Here is a 27,400-nt window from a genome sequence, read left to right as displayed (position 1 = left end):
TTTTGTTCAGAATAAATTGCACGCTGTGGTCCCCACGCTGCGGATGGCAGCCTGCCGCCCCGCAGGGGGGGGGACACCCTGATGCAGAGCGCCCCTCGCGCGGGGCAGACATCGGCCAGCCCCACAAGCTCGGGGGACAGCAGGGAGGCGCAGCACCGCCATCCCGCTGTTCCTCGACCTGGTTCTGTTTCCCCGACCTGCTTTGGGGGGGGGGGAAATAAAGGGAATTTTTTCCCCTTTATTTCCCCCCCCCAAAAAAAACTAGGTGCGTCCTATGGGGCGGAGCGTCCTATGGGACGAAAAATACGGTATATCTCCAAAGCTATACAAATATATATATTTCAGTCTTGTCTTTGCGTCTCCGAAAAAGCCAGGAGCTTTTCAAATTTGAGTGTCAGCCGGAATGTCTTGGGGCTTGCTAGGTGACCTTTGAGTATCTCGCTGCCTCTTGAACCTCGATCTGCAATGTTGGCAAGGCTCCTGGACTACCCTGCAGGGCTCCACGGAGACCGTGGTGGTGTTGAATGCTGAGGAGTGCTTGATCAATGCTGAATGTGCCTGTATTTGGCCTAATCTCTGCTTCGTTCTCCAGTCCCAACCTGGTTATTGAGTTTGGGGTGGGTTTAAAATCTCAGCAGCAGCCATGGCAGTGCAGCAGTGTTAGAAACTCAAATATTTAAAATAGGAGCCATCTGGCTCCTTAAACCAAGGTTGCAGTTGCCCAAAACGGAATATCTAGTTGCCATTTAAGGGCACGACTGCTCTCAATTCTTATTTTTTGAATGATGGACTGACTGTGATTGATTGTTAAACATCTGGCTAGTTCAGATGGCAACCTTGAGCTAGGGCACAAACTTTGAGAACTTAAAGAAGAAAATCACTTCATCAAGGGACAGTCCACATAGATATTGGCCTATTCCAACCTCTCTTTCTTTATGGCGACTGCTGCTGCTCAGGCTGCACAGAAAAAGCAATTTGGTTCCAGAAATTCATTCCAGTTGTGCAGATAATATGTAACCGATACAATTCTACAAGATGGGGTATTAGTGTGTGAAAACATTCCAGATCCAATGATCCCCAGATGGTGGAGAGGTTAGGCACTATCCTGGCCCCCAGGCATCTTCACTTGGTCCCAAGTGATCGAAGGTAAAGGTAAAGGGACCCCTGACCATTAGGTCCAGTCGTGACCGACTCTGGTGTTGCGGCACTCACCTCACTTTACTGGCCAAGGGAGCCGGCGTACAGCTTCTGGGTCATGTGGCCAGCAGGACTAAGCCGCTTCTGGCAAACCAGAGCAGTGCACGGAAACACCGTTTACCTTCCCGCCAGAGCGATACCTATTTATCTACCTGCACTTTGACGTGCTTTCGAACTGCTAGGTTGTCAGGAGCAGGCACCGAGCAACGGGAGCTCACCCCATCGCGGGGATTCGAACCACTGACCTTCCGATCGGCAAGCCCCAGGCTCTGTGGTTTAACCCACAGCGCCACCCGCGTCCTGCAGCTTCTGTTACATCATCATTAAAAATGCTGGGAGGGGGAATACACATAATCATGTAAAGCAAGATTTAAAACCAGAGATCCAGAAACTCCACTTTCTTAAAAAGGCAATTGTTGTGTATTAAGTCACAGTGACATATTTGTTTATCGACCGTGAAGTAAATTGAGCTGGATAAATCGCTGACTGGCAGATGCACTGGAGAGTGACCTTTTCTTTCCTTGTGTTTTAAGTCCACCTCTCTCTCTCTCTTTGCATATACCTAACAGGCAGTACAAGGCTTGCTTGCGAAGCAACTTTGCTAATCCTGAGCAGCCACGCACCTCAGCTCTTACAAAGGCAGCTTAAGGCAGGGTTTGGCAGAATCAAGCCGCCGTGACAGCTGCAACTGGCTGGTATTGCCGCTTTTGCAGGTGGCAGAGAAACAGGGTGGGGACTGGGGAGCATTCAGAGGTCAGTAATGTCACACAAAGGAACAAGGAAGGAAGCCTCTGCGTCACACAGGTCACCTAGCAGTGCACCCAGCCGGCAGTCTCTGAATTGCACAAGGTGGTTCGAAGGACGGCTTTCTTTCCTCCGTCCCAAATCATCCAACACTCAGCCTCATTGTGTTATGGAGAGAGGATGCAGATGGCACTGTGGTCTAAACCACAGAGCCTAGGGCTTGCCAATCAGAAGATTGGTGGTTCGAATCCCCGCGACGGGGTGAGCTCCCGTCAACTTTGAGCCAAAATTCTCAGAGTTGTAAAAAAAAGGGAATTACAGGCTGAGAGCAAAGGTTACTAGGTTACTGACCCTACAGAATACAATTAAGCTGCAAAGATACAACTAAGAATTGGTAAATAGTGAAATTTATTGTTTAACAGATAATATACCATGTGTCTCCCATTAGAGACTTGAGCCAAAGGTTAAAAGGGCAAAGCAGCTGGCCAGGAAAGAGTTGTAAACTAAAAAAAGCTGCTTTCGAAGATGTTTTACTGAGTCCTTCTCTTTGAAAAGACCTTTCCTTTCCTTCTAAAAATCTATCTATGTTATGTATTAAATATATTGGCTTAAATGTAATTATGCAAAGGATTTAGAAAGTAAGAAATGTTAGATTCTTATGTTAGATTCTTATATCATAGAATCATGGAGTTGGAGGGGATCACAAGGGCCATTGAGTCCAACCCCCTGCCGGGCAGGAAAAACCATCAGAGCACTCCTGACATATGGTTGTCGGGCCTCTGCTTAAAGACCTCCAAAGAAGGAGATCTTTCATTGATGATGCGTGAGAATGTGAACCCAAAATCTCTGACCTCTGTTTAAGATAAAAATTTAAAACCATTAGCCATCTGTTCTGGAGGGCAATAGGGCAAGGAGGGCAAGAGGTGAGCTGGTAATTAAGGTGCCTGGTTGAGGCAAATGTAAGATATATGACTACTTGTTTGCCATTTATAGATAAAAGGAAATATAGCTCTTTGTCTCCCATAAAAGGCAATAGGAAATGGGTGTATCTTTTATGATTGGTTCTAGCAAACAGCCAATAGGAATTTCAACCAGGCTGATTGGACAGAGGCAGCCAAAGGAGGAGCAAGGGGGCTGGGCTGAGGGAATATAAGTGCTGGCCATCAGGGCTGGAAGGGCAGAGCATTGGTATCCATATACCACTGTGTCTCTCATTTATTTGTCTGACAAATAAATTCTTATTTTAATTTCTCTATTGCTGCGTTGAATATTTCATTCCAGCTAAGCGTTAACCACAAGCAGGGTGCTACATTATTGCACCTACCTGCAAACTTAAAAAGCCCTCAACGCTGTGCCCTGCGTTCTTGCCACAGGACTCGCCCCGCCAACCGCCACCATGCCTTTCGGAAACACCCACAACAAGTGCAAGCTGAACTACAAGTGTGATGAGGAGTACCCTGACCTCTCCAAACACAACAACCACATGGCCAAAGTCCTCACCAAGGAGCTTTACGAACAGCTGCGTGACAAGGAGACTCCCAGCGGCTTCACCCTGGACGACTGCATCCAGACCGGTGTAGACAACCCAGGTAGGTGCTCCCTCTTGGACGAACCAAACGCTAAAGCAAAGATGTCACCCAGTGTGGTGTAGTGGTTAAGAGCGGTGGACTCGTAATCTGGGGAACCGGGTTCGATTCCCCGCTCCTCCACCTGCAGCTGCTGGGTGACCTTGGGCCAGTCACACTTCTCTGAAGTCTCTCAGCCCCACTCACCTCACAGAGTGTTTCTTGTGGGGGAGGAAGGGAAAGGAGAATGTTAGCCACTTTGGGACTCCTTAAGGGGAGTGAAAGGAGGGATATCAAATCCAAACTCTTCTTCTTCTTCTTCCAAAGCCAGGCATGCAATTTCTTCCCAATCCGGCTTGCCATCTCGCTCTGCTGGCCAGTTTGCATAATTTTACATGCATTTGCCACACAGTGCGGGGTCGGGTGGGGATGGAGGCCGGAGGGGGGGGCGGGGAGGGAGGAGGAAACAAAAGAGTCCAGAGTCCAGCCTGCTTTGAGCCCCAGCAGCTAGAAAGAGTAGCAAGGCATGAGAATCACAGGAGAGCAGAGCTGGAAGGGATCCCAAGGTCATCTGGTCCAACCCGTTGCAATGGAGGAATAGCACCTATAATTCAAAACAACCCCTTTTCCCGTGGAGATTTAATTGGAAGGTCCCTGTGGCAGAACATCTGCCTGGAAGCCCTGGCCATAGCTGTCAACTTACAGATTTGAAAATAAGGGACCAGCAGCCTCGAAAATAAGGGATCAGCAGCCAAAATAAGGGATTTTAGTCAACCAGCAGCCAAACGAAACCTCAAGTGGTGGTTCCCACAGCGCAGCAACCCGGCAAAGGGGATGCAGCAAGGAAAACCAGCGTCACCTCTCCGCTGGGAAGCGCTGAGCAAAGGCGAGTCCCCAGGCAACGCGGCCGATTTGATTGGCACAAGGCATGCAAGCTCCACCCCCCCCCCAGTCGTTCTTAGACTCCTTATTGGGTGAATAACGCAGCCAAGCAACACAGTTGGAGCCTCCCTCCTCCCTGGCCGGCAGGGAGGGAGGGAGAGGAGCTGCTTCCTTTGAAACCCGGGAAATTTAAGGGACATCATCAATAAGGGACAGCAGCGAGACATGGCGCTGGGATAATGGACTGTCCCGCCAAATAAGGGACGCTTGACAGCTATGGCCCTGGCAATGTCACCCTTCTGAAACCCTGGAGAGCTGGGCTGCCAGTCAGTGTTGGGAACACTTGGCTCAATGGGCCAGTGGGTCTGACTTGACATAAGACAGCTTCCTAGGTTCCTAACTGAGAAAATATTAAAGGTAAAGGGACCCCTGACCATTAGGTCCAGTCGTGGCCGACTCTGGGGTTGCGGCGCTCATCTCGCTTTACTGGCCAAGCCTATGCGGTCCCTTTATGGGGCGCCTTTGTAAACCTCTTGCCTCTGGTGACATTGCAAAATCTTTTTCTAAGGCGCCTTCTGAAACTACCCTCCTGTGTAAGCAACTCTGCCATTCGCTTAGAACTTAAGACCCCCTCCCTTGAGATTCTGATGTGGAGACATGCCTTTAATTATTGGCTGTCCCTTTGGCATAAATTGCTAAACTACCATCTTATTCAGTGCCTTTGGAGAGATGAATTCACCAGCCCATGGGCAACAAAAGTCCATTCCAAACTGTTGTCTTATGGAATCTCTCATTCCGATATACTTAATTTAGATCTAATTACAGCTAAAAAGGTCATCAAACAAAGACTGGAGGAGGTAGATTTTCAACAAAATCTTACCACAGGTGGAGGTACATGTTCCCTGATATATCAGGGCATTACATCTATGTCCCAGATACCTCGATATCTGTCTACTTTATCGGCTGTGTCGCATAGATTCGCATTTGTTAGAGCCAGATTTAATGTGTTCCCCTCAAATGTGCTGAGCAATAGATTTTATAACGGTAAAATCTCTGTTTTATGCGCATGTGACAACAAATCGATAGAATCCCTTTATCATATCTTGTTTAATTGCCCCTTATACAATGTTCCCCGATCAAGGATTCTGAGTTCAATCATTCTGGAAATTGCTGCTAAACCACCTGAATTACATCTAGCTTATCTACTCCAGGACATTGACTCTTATAGAACTTTACAGGTTGCTAGATTCCTGATCTCAGTTCTGTCATATAAAAGACTTCATGGAATGCTGCATGACTATTAAAAATTCAGAAAACTCTATGCACCATCTTTATCTTCAGGGCCATAACACGGTACATCTAGAGATTATGCGTTGAAATATTTTAGTTGATATTTTAGATTGTAAAATGCTATTGATTTTATCTATTGATTTTTATCTATTGATTTGTTTTACCTTGTGGGCTTATAGCCGAAAAAAGTATTATCTATCTATCTTTACTGGCCAAGGGAGCCGGCTTACAGCTTCCGGGTCATGTGGCCAGCATGACTAAGCCGCTTCTGGCAAACCAGAGCAGCGCACGGAAACGCCATTTACCTCCCCGCCGGAGCGGTGCCTATTTATCTACTTGCACTTTGCTGTGCTTTCGAACTGCTAGATTGGCAGGAGCAGGGACCGAGCAACGGGAGCTCACCCCGTCGCGGGGATTCGAACCACTGATCTTCTGATTGGCAAGCCCTAGGCTCTGTGGTTTAACCCACAGCACCACCTGCGTCCCTTGAGAATAGATTAGACCATAACAATTTATCAAATCAGGTCCCCAGCTGTAGTATAAATACAAGGACCCACGTATTACATAAAAAAGCCCAAACAAACTTTTGCAAGTTGCAAATATTACTGGGAGTGTTGACTTCCAGCCAACCACAGGAAGTGGTTTCTTTGGAGGCTACCAGCTGACCACTCCTGGATTAAATAGCCAAGCCCCCTTGCTGGGTTCGATTTGTGGGGGATGCACATAAAACCCTGAGTATAATTCTGCATGTCTCCAGCAGAGACACAGGCTTCATTCATTCATTTGTATGCAATTTTTCCACAAACACACACACACCAAAAATCATGCTCAAAGCGACTTACAACAAAGAAAACAGGAAAACGCTTCCAACACTATGAAAACAATTGCATCATAGCATGGCAAAATATCAAATACAATAACGTACAAAAAAACCCATTTCAATGCCAAAAATACAAGAAGTTTGCTGAAGCAACATGCAGCACCCAGTAACAAAAACAGCAAGGGAGCTTCACAGTCTCACGTTAATCCTAGAAAGCCCCTTCCCATGATATTGCTCAAGGTTCTTCTCCTCCTTTATGTCGGTTGCTTTGCTGTGCTTTGAAGGAGCCCCCTGCTAAATCCTGAGGGGGGGGCATTATTTCAGCAGACAGGGGGACACCAAGTACTGGGGACAATAATTTCATTGATGTAGAGGAAATTGAGGGGATGCAACAGGAACCTGCTAATGATCAGGAAAAGACACTGGAGGGAAATGCTTGTGGTTTTGGTTGTCTCTATACTAATGCACAGAGCATGGGAAATAAGCAAAATGAGCTGGAGCTCTTAACACAGGAGCCTACAATTCTATGATTCCCTGACCCAGCAGAGTGAGATTTCACGTGCAGCGCCTGTTCCTTTTCAACAAGGCTTGTCAAAGAGAGCACCCCACTGGTCATACCTGCCAATCTTCCACTTTGAACACTCTACTCTCATTCCCACAGGCCTCTGGGAGTCATCCGTTTTTTAAGGGGCAGGGCAATATGTCCCTGATCATATCATTTATGAATTATAGAATTGTAAAGTTTGAAGGGACTCGCTCCCCCCCAAGGGTCATGTACTCCAGCCTCCTGCAACAAGAGAATCACAGCTAAAATAAACCCTGGCAGATGGCCATCAAGGAAGAACGCTGCTTCAGGCCCTTCTCCTAATCTAACGCCTCCTCCCTCTTTCACACACAGGCCACCCCGACGACATGCCCGTGGGCTGTGTGGCTGGTGATGAAGAGAGCTATGACGTATTCAGCGAACTCTTTGACCCTGTCATCCGGGACCGTCATGGCGGCTACAAGCCAACTGACAAGCATAAGACCGACCTGAAGCATGAGAACCTGAAGGTAGGAACCAGGACTGGCCAGGGCTGAGGGGCTGGAGGGCCATGCTTTGGACACGCAAATTTTAAACCCCCCCCCCAGTGCCTGGTTCCCTGAACAAGGGAACTCACCTGCACAGGAGGCAGTGACAACTATCAACCTGGATTCAGGACAGATAAAAAGAAGGACAGAGTCCAAGTTAGCCTGTGGAACTCCCTCCCACAAGAGTCAGGGATGGCCACCAAAACTTGATGGGCCCCGTTTGCCCCAATCCAGCAGCCAGGCTCTTCTTGCCAGTCAGCCTTTGCCAACCTGCCGCCCCAAACATCTAGAGGGCGCCAGGTTGGCAAAGGCTGGAAGAGACGGCACTGTGCTTGACAGATTCGTGGTTTGATTTGGGAGCGGGGCAGGTTCAGACGCTTTCACGGAACGGGGAGGGACCGCCGTGCTTGTGAGAAAGGGAAGTGTGTCGGGGGCTTGCCTGGCCAACTCACGGCAGGCCTCTGCCTCTCTGTTCCCCACAGGGTGGAGATGACCTGGACCCCAACTATGTCCTCAGCAGCCACTTGAGGACTGGGCGCAGCATCAAGGGGTACACCCTGCCCCCCCACTGCAGCCGCGGAGAGCGACGGGCTGTTGAGCAGCTCTCCATCACTGGTAAGGCTGGAAGAATCGTGTCGGGCAAAACAGATTCCTTCTTTGGGTAGCGCAAGAGTTGAACTGCGGAACTCCCTGCCACAGGATGGCTTCGAAATACAATTAGGCAAATTCAGGGAGAAGGAGAGGGCTGCCAGCCACGATGGCTGGGCTCTGGGCCCCACAGCTGGAGGCAGCTGGGCTCCTGAATACCAGTGGCTGGAAACCGCAAGAGGGAAGCGTGCTCTTGTGTTCGAATCCTGCTGGTAGGTTTCCTGTGGGGGAAAACAGGATGCTGGCGTATTTGAACTCCCTTCGCTTGATCCAGCCAGCTTTCCTTATGTTCTTAAGGTGACAAGAGGAACTGGGAATGTCTTAAGGGCTCTCTCTTTGAAAGATCAGTGCATTCCCCCTAATTTTGGGCCATTTCTGCACTATTCACACTAATTTAAGTCATTCCTTCTTCCTAAGGAGGCCTGGAAACTGTAGGTTTAGGGTGTCTTTTTTGAAAAGCCTTTGCGGGGCCAAACTAGATTACAAGAAGAAGAAATTCTAAGTTTGAAGTGCAGTTAAAGAGGGCTTTTTGCAGCCTCTAGAATCAAGAGGGAACAATCTGCTCAGGATCTCTTTTGGGATGAAAATCCATCAGACGTTCGCCAAATATCTGCTGACTCTGGGCAGCGTTTGATTTCAGTCTCTGAATTGTTTGAGAGCTGACATGCAATGGCATGAGGTATTTGGCAAAGGTCTGATGATGTTTACTTCTGTGTTTAGTAAATAGCAGGCAATGGCATCCAGTCTTTAACAGATGTCAGTTCATGAAGCTTCAAATTTGACACATACCCCAAATCAAAAGAATGAGGGAGAATGCCCTCAGCTACAAAGCACACCCAAAATTCAAAGTTGGGAGAGACGCCCCCTCTTCAGAATGTGCTGTGTACGTACACAGATAGACGAAATATGCTTTTATTTAGCAATATGGGGAGCATATTAAGACCTTGGTGGGGGTTTTTTGTTTTTTTTACTAACAAAAAGTTTTATTTATAAAGAACTACAATTCAACACCAATGTAGAAAAGTTACTGAAAATTATGCAAGCACAAATTAAGTAACTGGCTTCATTCTTCACCAACGGTAGAATTGGGAGTGATACAATGAAACCACTGCATAGTTTCTTCTATAGGTTTAAAGATTAAAATAATAAGCAAAACAGACTCAATAGCTATTTCTAGTCAGAAACACTCTGTAGAAGAGTAGTATTGTCTCCTTTTAACATGATTCGACTCAGCTGTTTCCTTGATTTTGTCTTGGAGTGAATCTCCTCAGCATCATCCGGAACCAAGTTCATATATTCATCAAATCCAAAAATACTGCCTTCTAGCCTCACGTTCACCTGTTCATACAGCCACACCTGAATTCTGGACCTCTTCTGTAGGTATCTGTAGGTATCTGCACCATCACTTTCTGCACCTTCTGGCCTTGGCCGGCAGCTGGGCTGGGAACAACTCCTGACAGGACGAGCCAACATAGGCGGGACGGGGCACCCAATGGTCAACTCCTCTTAGTCCTCGCTTTCATTGTTGTTGTTTAGTCATTTAGTCATGTCCGCCTCTTCGTGACCAGAACACGCCAGGCGCTCCTGTCTTCCACTGCCTCCCGCAGTTGGGTCAAACTCATGCTGGTAGCTTTGAGAACACTGTCCCACCATCTCGTCCTCTATCGTCCCCTTCTCCTTGTGCCCGCCATCTTTCCCAACATCAGGGTCTTTTCCAGGGAGTCTTCTCTTCTCATGAGGTGGCCAAAGTATTGGAGCCTTAGCTTCAGGATCTGTCCTTCCAGTGAGCACTCAGGGCTGATTTCCTTCAGAATGGAGAGGCTTGATCTTCTTGCAGTCCATGGGACTCTCAAGAGTCTCCTCCAGCACCAGAATTCAAAAGCATCCATTCTTCGGCAATCAGCCTTCTTTATGGTCCAGCTCTCACTTCCATACATCACTACTGGGAAAACCAGAGCTTTCACTATACGGACCTTTGTTGGCAAGGTGATGTCTCTGCTTTTTAAGATGCTGTCTAGGTTTGTCATTGCTTTTCTCCCAAGAAGCAGGCGTCTTTTAATTTCGTGGCTGCTGTCACCATCTGCAGTGATCATGGAGCCCAAGAAAGTAAAATCTCTCACTGCCTCCATTTCTCGCTTTCATTAAGACCTTGTTTTAAACCAGCCTTCAGCAATCAGATGTTTGGGACTGCAATTCCCTTCAGCTCCAACTTCATACAGCTGCGCTGGCTGGGACTGATGGGAGCTGTGGTCAAAAACAGTGTTGCACAGGCGATGAGCAGGGACACGCTGGTTCGAATCTCCACCCCGGCAAAAAGCTTATATTGGGGTGACCATGAGCCAGTCACTCTCTTAAAATCGATCATTTAACTGATCGACATCAGGTATGTGGATCAGGTGGCCTGCAAAGCCTCCCCTAAGAGAACGAGTCTACTTCACAGGGCTGTTTTGAGGATAAAAAGCAGAATTGTAAAGTTAGATGGGACACCCAAGGCTCATCTAGACCAACCCCCTGAAATGCATGAGTAACAGCTAAAGCATCCCTGGCAGATGACCAGCCAACCTCCGTTTAAAAATCTCCAACTGCTCTCAACAGGCTTGGTTTCCAGACCCTTGACCATCTCTGTCACCTTCTTCTGCCCACGTTCCAGCTTGTCAACATCCTTGTTAAATTGTGGTACCCAGAACCGGGCACAGGACTCCAGTCTGACCAAGGAGAATACAGCGGGACAATGACGTCCTTTGATCTGGACACTAGGTTTCTGTCGATGCAGCCGAGAATAGTGCTAGCCTTTTTTGCTGCTGCATCACACGGTCGACTTATGTTTGGCTTGTGGTGTGGGTTAAACCACAGAGCCTAGGACTTGCTGCTCAGAATGTTGGCAGTTCAAATCCCCGCGAGGGGGTGAGCTCCCGTTGCTCGGTCCCTGCTCCTGCCCACCTAGTGGTTCGAAAGCACGTCAAAGTGCAAGTAGATAAATAGGTACCACTTCAGCGGGAAGAAAAATGGCGTTTCCGTGCGCTGCTCTGGTTCGCCAGAAGCAGCTCAGTCATGCTGGCCACATGACCCGGAAGCTGTACACCGGATCCCTTAGCCAATAAAGCGAGATGAGCGCCGTGACCCCAGAGTCAGCCATGACTGGACCTAATGGTCCGGGGTCCCTTTAGCTTTACACACGGTCGACTCATGTTTGGCTTGTGGTCCACAAAGTCCCATAGATGCTTCCCACATTTACTGCTGGCAAGCCAGATGCCCCCCCCCATATTTTATTCCTGCCTAAGTGTAGAACCTTGGGGGAGAAAAGCAAAACAGGAAATAAACAACAGTGCCAAAATGTGTGGGTGTCACAGGATGAAATAGCGAGCCACACATCCACACAGCAACTGCTAGAGATAGACGGTTGTGGCAGTAAGGCCTCTTTGGGCCACACTCCCATGCACCATAGCGGGCCGTGCAGGCTGTGTCCAAATGGTCCTCCATCGCAGCGGGTTGGGCTAGATGACCTCTGGGGGTCCCTCCCAATTCTGCAACTCTATGGTTCTACGAAATGGTCAGTGCCTAGGCGTGGCCTCCTCCACTTGGTGTCTCTCCCCACCTCACCTCCCTGCCTTTCCCCCTATTCCACAGCCTTGAACAGCTTGACCGGAGAGTTCAAGGGCAAGTACTACCCTCTGAAGAACATGACCGACGCAGAACAGCAGCAGCTCATTGACGACCACTTCCTCTTTGACAAGCCCGTCTCTCCTCTCCTGCTCGCCTCAGGCATGGCCCGGGACTGGCCCGACGCCAGAGGCATCTGGTAAGCAGCAACACATTGATACCCCACAACGTTTTTCTGATGAAAATAGGGACATCCCGTTCAGTGACAGAGGGACGCAGGTGGCGCTGTGGTCTAAACCACTGAGCCTCTTGGGCTTGCTGATCGGAAGGTCGGCGGTTCAAATCCCTGTGATGGGGTGAGCTCCCATTGCTTGGTCCCTGCTCCTGCCAACCTAGCGTTCGAAAGCACACCAGTGCAAGTAGAGAAATAGGTACCACTCTGGCAGGAAGGTAAACGGCGTTTCCGTGCGCTGCTCTGGTTCGCCAGAAGCGGCTCAGTCATGCTGGCCACATGACCTGGAAGCTGTACACCAGCTCCCTCAGCCAGTAAAGTGAGATGAGCGCCGTGACCCCAGAGTCTGGACCTAACTGTCAGGAGTCATTTACCTTGTTCATTCAGTGACAACAAGAAGAACAATTTTATTGTTTACACCCTGTGCATCTGACTGGTTTGCCCCAGCCACTCTGGGCACGTCCAGCTCCACCCAACCTCTCACGCCCTTCCTTCGCAGGGCAAAATGTTTAAGGGAGCAGGGGCCACCCAAACTGCATTGTGCGGCTTGCAAAAATATAGCATAGATACGTTTTTTCTGCAAATGATACAATTTTTTTCTCTCTGTTCTACGTGTCCTCCCCTTTTTTTGAAAGCGTTGCACTGTGTATCTGCATTGTACCGCCCGATCACGTCATGTGTGCAATAATCTCATGCGGTTTCAACCTTACGCGGTTGAAAGTTGGTTGAGATCCTGCAGATTAATTGCATGCAAGGCGGAGAGTTTAAAAGCCCCTTTTGCACCAAGTTTTCCTGACATGGGAAGAGCTTCTAAGCCTTGCTCTGGTGGGAATTTGGACAGCCCACGAGATCTCGTGAGAGCACCCCAGATTCACCATGCTTGCAAAGTAAGGATGGGGGTGGTTTGGCTATGTGCGTTTTTGCATATATACACCACCCTAGAACATACCCCCTGTGCAAAATGCTTTCGTACTGTATGGTTTCTAGCTTCTGTTGAAAGTTGCCTCAAACACCCTGGTAGAAAGGTTGGCTAGAAATGATCATGATAAATAACAACAACAACAACAACAACAACAACAACAACATATTATTTATACCCCGCCCATCTGGCTGAGTTTCCCCAGCCACTCTGGGAGGCTTCCAATCAAGTGTTGAAAACAATACAGCATTAAATATTAAAAACTTCCCTAAACAGGGCTGCCTTCAGATGTCTTTTAAAGAGAAGATAGCTGCTTATTTCCTTCACATCTGAAGGGAGAGCATTCCACAGGGCGGGCGCCACCACTGAGAAGGCCCTCTGTCTGGTTCCCTGTAACCTCACTTCTCTCAATGGGGGAACCGCCCGAAGGCCCTCGGCGCTGGACCTCAGTGTCCGGGCTGAACAATGGGGGTGGAGACGCTCCTTCAGGTATACAGGACCGAGGCCGTTTAGGGCTTTCAAGGTCAGCACCAACACTTTGAATTGGACTCGGAAACGTACTGAGAGCCAATGCAGATCTCTCAGGACCGGTGTTATGTGTAAATTATATATAAATTATTATTATTATAAATGATAATAATTACATTCCTGGAGTGCTTCAATGCCCTTTTGTGCTGTCACAGTACCTCCAATGCACTCGAGAGGTTTGAGGCACTCAGGCCTGCGGCGTTCACACTCTCCCCTCTGCCCCCCCCCCCAGGCACAATGACAACAAAACCTTCCTGGTCTGGGTGAACGAGGAAGACCACCTTCGCGTCATCTCCATGCAGAAGGGTGGCAACATGAAGGAGGTCTTCCGGCGCTTCTGCATCGGGCTGCAGAAGGTGAGCTTTGCAGAGGGGCTGCTTTGAAGGGGGGGGAGAGGCACCTGGCTGTCTCAGAGGCCACGTGGGGAGAGCTGTGGGGTTTGGGGCTGGCAGAGAACGGTAGCCCAGAGAGAAAGTCCCTGGCAGGCAGAGGAGTATCATGTGATGCATGATTCCCGCATCGCAGGGGCTTAGACTAGAGGACCTCTGGGGGTCCCTTCCAACTCTACGATTCTCATCGCCAACAACTATTTATTCCAATTCTACGATTCGTTGGCAGGCACCTGACAGGCTCACAGGTGACTCAGGCAGGCTGCAGTCAGTTGACAGTGCCCTAGCTGGTACCACCTGCAGTTCTGCCTCTTCGCTGGCTGAGCTGGGTTTGAGGTCCGGGATGCTTGCCACAATTGCTAGCAGGAGTGAGGCTTTGGCAGCCCAAAGCACCTGTGCTCAAAGATCTGTGCCAGCTGCTGAGGTCCCTCTGGGCTGAGTTAACGTTCTTGCGTTCTTCATAACAACTTGAAGCCCATTTAGTTAACGGTAAAGGGACCCCTGACCATTAGGTCCAGTCGTGGACGACTCTGGGGTTGCGGCGCTCATCTCGCTTTACTGGCCGAGGGAGCCAGCATACAGCTTCCGGGTCATGTGGCCAGCATGACAAAGCCACTTCTGGCGAACCAGAGCAGCGCATGGAAGCGCCGTTTACCTTCACACTGGAGCAGTACCTATTTATCTACTTGCACTTTATCTACTTGCACTTTCATCAATGGTTCATCAATGGTTCCTCTTCATCCTGGAGAAGAGTGACTAGTGGGGTGCCACAGGGTTCTGTCTTGGGCCCGGTCTTATTCAACATCTTTATCAATGACTTGGATGATGGACTCCAGGGCATCCTGATCAAATTTGCAGATGACACCAAACTGGGAGGGGTGGCTAACACCCCAGAGGACAGGATCACACTTCAAAACGACCTTGACAGATTAGAGAACTGGGCAAAAACAAACAAGATGAATTTTAACAGGGAGAAATGTAAAGTATTGCACTTGGGCAAAAAAAATGAGAGGCACAAATACAAGATGGGTGACACCTGGCTTGAGAGCAGTACATGTGAAAAGGATCTAGGAGTCTTGGTTGACCACAAACTTGACATGAGCCAACAGTGTGACGCGGCAGCTAAAAAAGCCAATGCTATTCTGGGCTGCATCAATAGGAGTATAGCATCTAGATCAAGGGAAGTAATAGTGCCACTGTATTCTGCTCTGGTCAGACCACACCTGGAGTACTGTGTCCAGTTCTGGGCACCACAGTTCAAGAAGGACACTGACAAACTGGAACGTGTCCAGAGGAGGGCAACCAAAATGGTCAAAGGCCTGGAAACGATGCCTTATGAGGAACGGCTAAGGGAGCTGGGCATGTTTAGCCTGGAGAAGAGGAGGTTAAGGGGTGATATGATAGCCATGTTCAAATATATAAAAGGATGTCACATAGAGGAGGGAGAAAGGTTGTTTACTGCTGCTCCAGAGAAGCGGACACGGAGCAATGGATCCAAACTACAAGAAAGAAGATTCCACCTAAACATTAGGAAGAACTTCCTGACAGTAAGAGATGCATTTTAAATAAAAGGACACATTCTATTTATATAAAAACACGCGGATTCCCGGACCGTCTGCGGGCTGGATTTAGAAGGCGATTGGGCCGGATCTGGCCCTTGGGCCTTAGTCTGCCTACTCATGAAATAAATGAATGAAAACTCCCAGTCCTGGGCACTGCCACCTCCCTACAAGGTCCTACAATGGGTATTCCCAGTTTTGCAGTTAAAAGACTGAAGGAGCTTCTTTAGAAGACATCTGAAGGCAGTCCTGTTTAGGGAAGTTTTTAATATTTAATGCTGTATTGTTTTTAACACTCAATTGGAAGCCGCCCAGAGTGGCTGGAGAAACTCAGCCAGATGGGCGGGGTATAAATAATATATTATTATTATTACTATTATTATTATTACTATTATTATTATTATTATTATTATTTATTATTATTATATCTCTCATCCCGCTCATCTTTTCCTTTTTCTCGGGGAAGATTGAGGAGATCTTCAAGAAAGCTGGCCACCCCTTCAGCTGGAACGAGCACTTGGGCTACATTCTGACCTGCCCCTCTAACCTGGGCACTGGGCTGCGTGGGGGTGTCCACATCAAACTGCCCCATCTCAGCAAGCATGCCAAGTTTGAGGAAATCCTCACGCGTCTCCGTCTGCAGAAACGTGGCACAGGTGAGAGGGCGGGAGGGGATTTCCATCCTTATTCCCACGATGGAAATATGACAAGCTGGAGCCACCTCAAAGGGACTAGGGACTTGAATTTATTTTTAATCGCTCCCTTGGCCCCACTTACCTGGGAGCGAGCCTAAATGTTTGCAATTTTATCCAGTGAGCAGTCTTAAAAAACACATTTTGGGCGCGTGAGGAATTCCAACCAGCTATTATTTCTGTGGCAGTGCAGGCACCATTTAGCCTGGTAAGTCTATGGTTTAACGACAAAGCGCATAAACCAGAAAGCCGAATTCTTTTAGCTTTACCTTCCGAAAATGTTGTATAATGCTAAATACTAATAAAAAATGTTAATATATAGCATAACAGCAAGCAACGACCGCTATGTCATTGCACACACGCATTCTGCTTACCGACCAAAAACGAAATCCTATTCATTTAAGCAAAATATCCGTATTTTCCGATCTATAAGACGCACCTAGTTTTTGAAGGAGGAAAACAAGAAAAAAAATATTCTGAATCTCAGAAGCCAGAACAGCAAGAGGGATCGCTGCGCAGCGAAAGCAGCAATCCCTCTTGCTGTTCTGGCTTCTGGGTTAGCTGCGCAGCCTGCATTCGCTCCATAAGACGCACACACATTTCCCCTTACTTTTTAGGAGGGGAAAAGTGAGTCTTATAGAGCAAAAAATACGGTATTTCAAATGGTCGAGTCACTTGTTGCGACTTACAAGTACTTCTTGGAAACTGAAAGTTGCAAAATGAAATGCGCCCTATGGGCTCTGCAACCCACTTCCAGTTTCCGGAGGGTCTGGAGGGGGCGATCCAAGTAATGGCGACTCTCCCCCCCCATCCCCCCAAAAACCCGCAGGTGGTGTGGACACAGAGGCTGTGGGCGCCGTTTTCAACATCTCCAACGTTGACCGCCTGGGCTCCTCCGAGGTGGAACAGGTGCAGCTGGTGGTGGACGGCGTGAAGCTGATGGTGGAGATGGAGAAGAAACTGGAGAAGGGCCAGGCCATCGACGACATGGTCCCTGCGCAGAAGTGAGAGGTTTCCCGCGGCCGCCGTCCTGCTGACCCCGCGTGGACTGGGGCTTGGACTCCGGGGGGGTGACCCCAACCCTGCCACTCCCGGCCACCCACTGCCCCGTCCCTGGGCGCCCTCCCTTCTCTTGCAAAGGAGGGCGGAGGGCCGCCTGGGGTGGGGCGGGGCAGCTGGGACGCTCGTGACACCTGAGTCCTAGTGGAAGGAGTTAATAAAGCGAATTACGGGCCCCAGAGCCTTGCCTCCTCCCAAAAGGAGTCTCTTGTGCTGGGTTTTTTTTTTAAAGGTATTTTTTAGTAAGCATTGGAGGGGGTTGGGCTAGATGACCCCTGGGACCCAACTCTACGATTCTATGATGAGCGCCGCAACCCCAGAGTCGTCTGCGACTGGACTTAACTGTCAGGGGTCCTTTACTTTTTTAAAGAAAGGGTACAGTGAAGGCAAATGGGATGTGGGTGGCACTGTGGATTAAACCACAGAGCCTAGGACTTGCCGATCAGAAGGTTGGCGGTTCGAATCCCCGTGATGGGGTGAGCTCCCGTTGCTCGGTCCCTGCTCCTCCCCACCTAGCAGTTCGAAAGCACCTCAAAGTGTAAGTAGATCAATAGGGACCGCTCCGGTGGGAAGGTAAATGGCGTTTCCATGTGCTGCTCTGGTTTGCCAGAAGCGGCTTAGTCCTGCTGGCCACATGACCTGGAAGCTGCACGCCGGCTCCCTCGGCCAGTAAAGCGAGATGAGCGCTGCAACCCCAGAGTCTGTCACGACTGGACCTAATGGTCCGGGGTCCCTTTACCTTTTGACAAGGGCTATGAATTACCTGCTGCCACCAAACGAGGAAGCAGTGCGTCTGGATACGAGTTGCAAACCTGTTTGCAGGTTTTGGCTGGCCACTGTGAGAAGTGAATGCTGGCCTTGCAGGGGCCATTTTTTGGTAGAGCAGGGCGAACCTTATGTACCTAGAAAACCTCCAGGTCCAGAGGCAGTCTATCTCGGTTCCTAGGTCCTTAGGGACATTTGGCTGCGGTGAGGATTCTGGAGCAGATGGGCACTGAGTAGCCCAGCTTGGAGAGAAGAGATTATGAAGGTGTGAGTGGCAGGATCCTACAAGCGTTCCCTGCCATCACCAGCGTCAGGAGTTTCACAGGGATGGGCTTTTGACATCTTGATGTTTAGGAAGGGTTACTAGGCTATGAGCCGGAGAGCTTGCAGCGTGCGTCCCTTGTCTCAGTTCAGCTCTTCCCCGTCACACACCAGATGCCCCCAAAGCCTCAAAAGTACCCCAGTGGCAACCCCGCACTCAACCCAGTACCCACAAACGTACTGGAGGAGCTCTCCGCAAGTCTTGTAACCCCGCCAGAGGCCAGGTCAGCAAACCCCAAAAGCGAGAGATTCAAAAACGGGCCTTTCTCCACGCAACACAGCACCTATTTGTGGAGTTTGCTGCCATGGGAGGCGATTTTGGGCACCGGCTGAGACATCTCTAGAAGTGGTTTAAACACACATCCGCCTCTTGGGGGTTATTGTAGCTGCAATGGTTCAGTGGAGCCTCCATTGGGAGGGGCAGTGTACCCCGACATAGAAGGGCAAGAGCAGGAGAAGCCGATCTAGGTCCTTCTCAGGCCCTCCTTGGAATCAGAGTCCTGTTTCAACCACCCCACGCCGAATACGAGAAGGAAGCAGAGCACCTCTGAACATGGGCAGAGGGCTGCTCTCAAAACCGAGTGATCCCAAGACACAAACACACAAACAGAGACACACCTCCTCAGGCACACAAAGGGTGTGAGTTCTACGGACTCTACCTCTCTGTTGAGAAGTGGGGCTGGGCTGGATGACCTTTGGGGTTCCCTTCAGTTTCCACCAAGGGCCGCTTCAAGCCCCATTCCACCCCCGCGGACGAGAGGAGCGGCTCAGGAGCGGACGAGGCAGAGAAGACGACGGGCGGAGGCTTTCTACGTTTATTAAGGGTTTGGTACAGAACTGTCGCTCTGGGGCCGGAATAACTTACAATCGTCCCAAGGCTAAAGGGTGGGCTCATTTAATAATATCGCTAACCCAATGATAACGGGGGCTAACCGGACAATTATTTACAGGGGAGTCTGTACAGATGGGGAGGGGATGTGCCCCCAAAGAGGCAGGGTCCGGGAGGAAGGGGGGGAGGTCACAGCAGGGGGACCCAGTGTACAGAAGTGGGGTGAGGCGAAAGGAGCAAGGGGGGAAAGGGGGCAGGAGGAAGGAAACCCACTTAAAATTTCTCCCCGCCAGAGCTGCCGAATTTAGCGTCGCCACTGTCGCCCGCGAGCTCCGCCAGGACCCCCCCCCTCTAAGCCACCCCACCACCAGAGACCAGGCTGCCCCTCTCCTCCGAGCTGGGATGTGGGGAGTGCTGGCCGCAAGGCCCCCTCCACACCGCTGAGCCCATTTCCCAGGCGAGGAAGAGAAGGCAGGGAGCCGCTGGGTCGCCGTCCACTGTGGAGGGGGTGGGTGCCAGGCGTGCGGTGCGGAGAGAGAGCGAGGGACTATCTGGGGTAGGGACAGTACAGCGGCCGCCCACCGCAGCGCTGAACACGGGAGAGAACCACACCAGACCAGCCCAGGCAGCAGCAAGAAGAAGCTGGCAGCGACAGCAGGTTAGGGGTTAGGGGGCGCAAATTACTTGCCTTGCCCCGGGTGCTGACAACCCACACTACGCTGCTGGGTACAGTGGTACCTCGGGTTACATACACTTCAGGTTACAGACTCCACTAACCCAGAAATAGTACCTCGGGTTAAGAACTTTGCTTCAGGGTGAGAACAGAAATCGTGCGGTGGCAGCACGACGGCAGCAGGAGGCCCCATTAGCTAAAATGGTGCTTCAGGTTAAGAACAGTTTCAGGTTAAGAACGGACCTCCGGAACGAATTAAGTACTTAACCCGAGGTACCAGTGTAGTTATTTATCTCTTTGACATCTGATGGGAGGGCGTTCCACAGGGCAGGTGCCACCACCGAGAAGGCCCTCTGCCTGGTTCCCTGTAACTTGGCTTCTCGCAGCAAGGGAACCGCCAGAAGGCCCTCAGAGCTGATGGGGGTGGAGACGCTCCTTCAGGCATACTGGGCCTTTGAGGCTATTTAGGGCTTTAAAGGTCAACACCAACACTTTGAATTGTGCTCAGAAACTTAAGGCTCTTTTGCACCTCTTGCTCATGCCAATGAGGCTCAGGCAAGCCGGATAACTGCCCAGCTCACGGGAACCAGCAGGCTAGAATTGGTTTACCCTTTGGAATTTTCCATCCCAGCCTTGTTTGTGGGCAGGCAATCCTGCCCTTGGAATCTCCTGCTTCAGTTGCTACTTGAGTGCCTCTGGGCAGACTCCCTGCCCTGGACACGCAAGCTCATCTAAGCCAAGTCTAGCTCTCTCCTGCCACCCTGTGGACACTCCTTTTGGGGGAAAAGAACAAAAGAAAAGAAATACTTTTATGCAGAAAGTGGGTGCTGTTTAAATAACATAATAGCAGCAGCAGCAGAACAAATGAACCAGTAAGGTCAATGTCAATATCAACACTAAAAAGAAAGAAAAGGAGAGAGAAAGAGAAAGAGAGGGAAGAGAAAAGAAAACACAACATATTCTATTATTTTTACTGGAAATTTTATTTACAACATAACATAAACCCCCCACCCCAGTACAGAATACAATAAACATAACATAAAACAATACAAACAACAAAATAAAAGACTTCCTTTATCCTGTATCTGGCCTCCTTATTTACTTCTTATAAGCTGTTTCCTTTATGACTAATTATTAAGATTTTTCTAATTATAACTTAAATATCCAGCAAGTCTCCTGCAGATATTAATCGAAACAAGTCCAGGTACGTATTTTAGGGCACTGTTTTGTGAAGTATTCTCTGCATTTCCCCCATGCTTTTTGAAACTCTTGTCTAGTGTGATCTCTAATTGCCTCCGTTAATCTAGCCAGTTCAATATACTCTAACAGTTTGGCAAATACGAAATATTCTGACCGTCTTGTATGAGCACTCTCCGCGAGTTAAGAAAGGCAGCAAGTTTCACCTGAAAACAAAACCAAACTATAATGTTGCGCAAGAGGACAAGTTGGTGTGGAAGCAATGCAAACTGAGTGTGGCTATATCTGAGCATGCGGTGGGGGCTGTATGGCGTGGGGCAGGGCGGAACATCATGGATCAGTTTGTCATTGGTCACAAGAAAGGAAACTCAGGAGATACAATACCATGGTCTGTCCAGAGGACAGGACGCTGTCCATCTCTCGAGTGCTTAGATATTTGTTGTTGTTGTCGTTTAGTCGTGTCCGATTCTTCGTGACCCCCTGGGCTAGAGCACGCCAGGCACTCCTGTCTTCCACTGCCTCCCGCAGTTTGGTCAAACTCATGCTGGTAGCTTCGAGAACACTGTCCCACCATCTCGTCCTCTGGCGTCCCCTTCTCCTTGGGCCCTGTATCTTTCCCAACATCAGGGTCTTTTCCAGGGAGTCTCCTCTTCTCATGAGGTGGCCAAAGTATTGGAGCCTCAGCTTCAGGATCTGTCCTTCCAGTGAGCACTCAGGGCTGATTTCCTTCAGAATGGAGAGGTTATATTTAGTTAAAGCATATTTAACTAAATAGTCTTTAAATTTCACCCATTCCTTCTGGTACTCCTCCTCCTTCGGGTCGTGGACTCTTCCAGTCAGGTCGGCTAGCTCCAGAAAGTCCATCATCTTCATGGATTCCTGGTTTCTATGGGGCATTTGGTCCATGGTGAGAACAGGAGATGGGTCTCCTCTGGCTCTTCTTATGCCACTGTAAGAGCCCTGAGATTCAGCTGCGCATGATTCTAAAATTTTGTCTGAAATGTATAAATTGCTGCTTGAATGGCATTTGAAGGACGAGGAAGTTCAGTCAGTTATGATTCACTGGGCCAAAGATTTTGGGTATAATACATAGCTGTCAACCGTCCCTTATTTGGCGGGACAGTCCCTTATCCCAGCGCTGCATCCCGCTGCTGTCCGTTATTGATGATGTCCCTTAAATTTCCCGGGTTTCAAAGGAAGCAGCTCCTCTCCCTCCCTCCCTGCCGGCCAGGGAGGAGGGAGGCTCCAACTGTGTTGCTTGGCTGCGTTGCTCACCCAATAAGGAGTCTGAGAACGACTGGGGGGTGGAGCTTGCATGCCTTGTGCCGATCAAATCGGCCGCGTTGCCTGGGGACTCGCCTTTGCTCAGCGCTTCCCAGCGGAGAGGTGATTGTGGTTTCCCTTGCTGCATGCCCTTTGCCGGGTTGCTGCGCTGTGGGAACCACCGCTTGAGGCTTCGTTTGGCTGTTGGCTGGGCTTTCTGCCTTTGGCTGGGAGGGGCTCAGAAGTTGAACATACCTGTGCCCTGAAAATCCCTTATTTTGGCTCCTGATCCCTTATTTTTGAGGCTGCTGGTCCCTTATTTTCAAATCTGTAAGTTGACAGCTATGGTATAACATACAGCTGAGTGATTGGGTAAAATTATGGAAAGAAGGTTTAAAATTTATTGCATGCAATGCGCTAAAAGAAAATGTGATGAAAATGATGTATAGATGGTATATTACACCTGTCAAGTTAGCAAAAATGTATAAAGTCAGTAATAAATGTTGGAAATGTAAAGAAAAAGAGGGAACATTTTATCACATGTGGTGGGAATGTAAAAAGGTGAAATGCTTCTGGGAGATGATATATAATGAGGTGAAAAAAAATGTTGAAATATACATTTATAAAGAAACCAGAAGCATTTTTACTGGGCATTGTTGGGAGTGATATAAATAGAAAGGAATATAAGCTCTTTTTTTATATGCAATAACAGCAGCAAGAATATTACTGGCCCGAAAATGGAAGCAAGAAGAATTACCAATGATTGAAGAATGGAGGATGAAGTTAATGGACTATGCAGAACTAGATAAACTAACAGGAAGGATTCGAAACCGGCGGGACCAGAAATTCACGGAAGACTGGAGTAAATTTACAGACTATTTGAAAAGTAATTGTGAAGATCAGACGACGTTTGTAGGTTTGGAAGAAGTTTTGTGAGGAGTATTATTGGAAGTACTGCAAAAATGGAGAAGGGGAAGGATGATTTGTTAAGAGACTTAAAGGCAATATAAAGTTAAGAAATGCATAAGAAGAGGTTAAAACGGTGGATCATCAGAGGTGCTGATGGAAGTCTAAAAAGATTGTATAAGTGATAAGTTTTGTGGTACATTTTATAATTTATTTGTTAAGATAAAGGTAAAGGAACCCCTGACCATTAGGTCCAGTCGTGACCAACTCTGGGGTTGCGGCGCTCATCTCGCTTTATTGGCCGAGGGAGCCGGCGTACAGCTTCCAGGTCATGTGGCCAGCAGGACTAAGCCACTTCTGGCGAACCAGAGCAGTGCATGGAAACGCCGTTTACCTTCCCGCCGGAGTGGTACCTATTTATCTACTTACACTTCGTGCTTTCAAACTGCTAGGTTGGCAGGAGCAGGGACCGAACAACAGGAGCTCACCCCGTTGCGGGGATTCGAACCACCGACCTTCTGATCGGCAAGCCCTAGGCTCAGTGGTTTAACCCACAGCGCCACCCGCGTCCCAATTTATATGTTAAATCAATAAAAATTATTTAAAGAGAGAGCGAGAGAGATTCAGCCGTGCAGGCTGTTGCTGCTGATGCGACTCAGAAAGTCTTCCCCATCAGCCTTTGTTTTGCTGATGATGAAAAGCAGCCAGAAAGAGACAACTGGCCTGTGTTGCATCCCCAAGCTCCCATCCGAGGAACCCTCAGTCCTTCCCCAGCTCCATTATTGTCTCCAGGAGTCCAATTTCAAGACGGGAACCATCCGTGGGGACTTCATATGTCGCTGGCCACGTGCGGAGAGGGGAGTCTGGCTGGCCGCTGGCCAAGCCCAGACAAAGGCCCAGTGAGAGAGGCACACGTGGTCAGTCCTGAGGGACGTCTTGCCGCTCAGCAGCCTTCCACAACTGGGTTCCCTCCCGATGTTTTATTGTTATTCATTGCATTTGTGGCCTTTTCCTCCAAAGAGCTCAATGGGGCGTACAAGGTCTCGCCACAAGAACCCCACAAGGTTGGGCTGAGAGGCAGGGACTGGCCCAAGGTCAGCCTCAAGGCCTGTGGGTGGGGATTCGAACCCTGGTCTCCCAGTTCCTAGTCCCACACTCTAACCACTGTGCAACACTGCCTCCAGTCCAAAGTCATATTCAAAAAAATCCCTCTGTAATGTTCTTCCTGCGAGCTTCAGTTCTGGAAGTAATAGTGCCACTGTATTCTGCTCTGGTCAGACCTCACCTGGAGTACTGTGTCCAGTTCTGGGCACCACAGTTCAAGAAGGACACTGACAAACTGGAACGTGTCCAGAGGAGGGCAACCAAAATGGTCAAAGGCCTGGAAACGATGCCTTATGAGGAACGGCTAAGGGAGCTGGGCATGTTTAGCCTGGAGAAGAGGAGGTTAAGGGGTGATATGATAGCCATGTTCAAATATATAAAAGGATGTCACATAGAGGAGGGAGAAAGGTTGTTTTCTGCTGCTCCAGAGAAGCGGACACGGAGCAATGGATCCAAACTACAAGAAAGAAGATTCCACCTAAACATTAGGAAGAACTTCCTGACAGTAAGAGCTGTTCGACAGTGGAATTTGCTGCCAAGGAGTGTGGTGGAGTCTCCTCTTTTGGAGGTCTTTAAGCAGGGGCTTGACAACCATATGTCAGGAGTGCTCTGATGGTGTTTCCTGCTTGGCAGGGGATTGGACTCGATGGCCCTTGTGGTCTCTTCCAACTCTATGATTCTATGGTTCGTGTGTTTGTTTGTTTGTGTGTGTGTGTCAAGTTTAGTGGTGAAGCACAGAAGATTTCATCTTAAATCCCTCCAGACTGAGAAACACCGTGCTCTAAGAACCCGCAGAACTGCCAGAGGTCCCTGCAGGCCTGCCTTTCCCCGAACTGGATGCCCTCCAGATGTTTCAGACTACAATCCCCATCAGCCCCAGCACCATGCAGCTGTTCTGGGGCTGATGGGAATTGTAGTCCAAAACATTAGGCATATGTTTACCCATCCTGGAAGAATGGCAGATGAAGGTGATAGACTACATGGAACTGGCAGAAATGACTGGCAGAATCCGAGACCAGGGAGAAGAGTCGGTGGAAGAAGATTTGAAGAAATTTAAAGACTATTTGCAGAAATACTGTAAAATTAATGAATGTTAAAGAGATGTTGGATTGAAAACAAGTGGTATTGGTAAAAAGATTAACACGAGTATGTAAATATGGATTGATAATGGTGGAAAATATATATTTATAATAGGTTAAGATGTTGAGTAAGGATAAATGATAGAGGGTAAGGACTTGCTGAACCAAATATCTGAACTGGAATACAAAAAGGGAGGTGTGAGGCGGTCAGGAAACTAGTAAATGAAGTATAAGATATGAAAATATTGATTTCTTTCTTTCTTTTTGTTTTCTTCTTTCTAACTGTTTTCTATTTTGCATTTTTTATGTGTTTTCTTTTTGTATACTTGTAGCTCTTTATTCTTTTATTAGGGTTATTTTTTGTTTTTATTTTTTATGTTTAAACTTTGAAACTCATTATTGTCTGTAAAATTTTAATAAATATTATTTTTTTAAAAAACCCAAAGCATTAGGCATATGCACAGTTCTTAGCTAGATAGTCTGAGCTGGCATAATGGCAGCTTTTGATGTTCTGCCTGCGCATACAGTCACAGAGTCATAGAACTGTGGAATTGGAGGGACCCCCAAAGGTCATCCAGTCCAGAAATCCCAGCTAAGAAATCCTTGAGGGATGGCCATCCAATCTCTGCTTAAAAACCTCCAATGTGGGCGAGCCCACCATCTTTGAGGTAGTCACCTCCACTGTCAAACAGCTTTTACAATACAGTGGACGCTCGTGTTGCGAATGTGATCCGTGCGGGATGCATGTTTGCAACCCGCAGTGGCGCGTCTGTGCACCCACGGGTTGCGATTCGGCACTTCTGCGCATGCACAAAGCACAATTTAGTGCTTCTGCGCATGTGTGACTGCCGAAACCCGGAAGTAACCCATTACAGTACTTCCAGGTTTTGGCAGGTCTGTAACCCGAAAAAACGCAATCTGAAGCGTTTGTAACCCGAGGCATGACTGGAATAAGAATAAGAATAAGAATAATTTATTATTTATACCCTGGTTTCCCCAGCCACTCTGGGCGGCTTCCAACAAAATATTAAAATACAATGTTATTCCTAAGGTTTACTTAGAATTTCCTTTCTTGCAATTTAAACCCATTGGTTAGAGTCCTCTCCTTTGGAGCATCAGAAAACAAGCTTGCTCCATCTTCCACGTGACAACCCCTTTATGCATCTGAAAATGGCTACCCTATCTCCTCTCCATCTCCTCTTCTCCAGTGGACTTTGTTTTGTCCTTGTCTCCAGCTCCTTCAACAGCTCCTCATCAGGGGCCTGCAACCTTTAAGACAAAAAGAGCCACTTGGACCCGTTTCCGAAGAAAAAACAACAACTGGGAGCCGCAAAACCATTGCGACATTTAAAACAAATATATCTCCGGAGCCACGATCTGACAGCGGGCGGGAAGGTGACGTCGGGACGGTGCATGACTAACGCACGCGCCGCCCCCATGCGACGTCACAGCCAGTACAGCGCCCGCCACAGTGGGGAGTGTCGGGGCGCACAATGCGCCTCCTCCCCTCGCTAGTATCCGCTCTGGAGCCGCAGCAAAGATGTAAAAGAGCCACATGCGGCTCCGGAGCCGCGGGTTGCAGACCCCTGCCCCAGACTCTCTATCATCTGGGTCGCCCTCCTCAGCACACCTTCCTGCTTGCCCATGTCCTTCTTACACTGTGGTGCCCAGAAGTGCCATCTTTGCACTTGAATTCACTCTCCCACCAACGTGGATGGCTTTAAAAGAGGATTAAACAGATTCATGGAGGAGGAGGAGGAGGAGGAGGAGGAGACTACCAATGGCTCCTAGCCCTCTGCTCTGAACACCAGTTGCTGGAAGCCACAGAAGCCAAGACGGTGCTTGTGCCTGGATCCTGCTTGCTGGTTTCCAATTAGGGGACTGCAATGGGTGGCGCTGTGGGTTAAATCACAGAGCCTAGGGCTTGCTGATCAGAAGGTCAGTGGTTCAAATCCCCGCAACGGAGTGAGCTCCCGTTGCTCGGTCCCTGTTCCTGCCAACCTAGCAGTTCGAAAGCACGTCAAAGTGCAAGTAGATAAATAGGTACCACTCTGGCGGGAAGGTAAAC

The 27,400-nt window shown here is 48.8% G+C and overlaps 1 protein-coding gene and 1 pseudogene across 2 annotated transcripts; one reads left to right on the top strand and one right to left on the bottom strand.

The window, feature by feature from the left end:
• Positions 1–3,287: 3,287 nt before the first annotated feature.
• On the top strand, positions 3,288–17,395 carry LOC309536883 (creatine kinase M-type-like). Its single transcript, XM_082231271.1, has 7 exons — positions 3,288–3,530; positions 7,397–7,551; positions 8,052–8,184; positions 11,845–12,016; positions 13,729–13,852; positions 15,911–16,100; positions 16,966–17,395. The coding sequence occupies exons 1-7, from the start codon at positions 3,338–3,340 to the stop codon at positions 17,142–17,144; spliced, it is 1,146 nt and encodes a 381-aa protein (XP_082087397.1). The 5' UTR covers positions 3,288–3,337; the 3' UTR covers positions 17,145–17,395.
• Positions 9,295–11,697, bottom strand: LOC309537570 (small nuclear ribonucleoprotein E pseudogene; annotated as a pseudogene). Its single transcript has 2 exons — positions 11,658–11,697; positions 9,295–9,670 (listed from the first exon to the last, which is right to left on the bottom strand). The product of its transcript is annotated as a small nuclear ribonucleoprotein E pseudogene (transcript).
• Positions 17,396–27,400: the final 10,005 nt, after the last annotated feature.

The sequence above is a fragment of the Podarcis vaucheri genome, assembly GCF_965113315.1.
Source record: "Podarcis vaucheri genome assembly, chromosome: 7".
NCBI lineage: Eukaryota > Metazoa > Chordata > Lepidosauria > Squamata > Lacertidae > Podarcis > Podarcis vaucheri.
This window is presented reverse-complemented; position numbering and strand designations above follow the sequence as displayed.

Bases quoted from the DNA above. Each gene is read 5' to 3' on its own strand.
- LOC309536883 (XM_082231271.1), top strand. From the start codon at position 3,338: ATGCCTTTCGGAAACACCCACAACAAGTGCAAGCTGAACTACAAGTGT. The intron at 7,552-8,051 runs GTAGGAACCAGG...TGTTCCCCACAG, and splicing joins TGAAGCATGAGAACCTGAAG to GGTGGAGATGACCTGGACCC. The intron at 16,101-16,965 runs GTGAGAGGGCGG...AAAAACCCGCAG, and splicing joins TCTGCAGAAACGTGGCACAG to GTGGTGTGGACACAGAGGCT.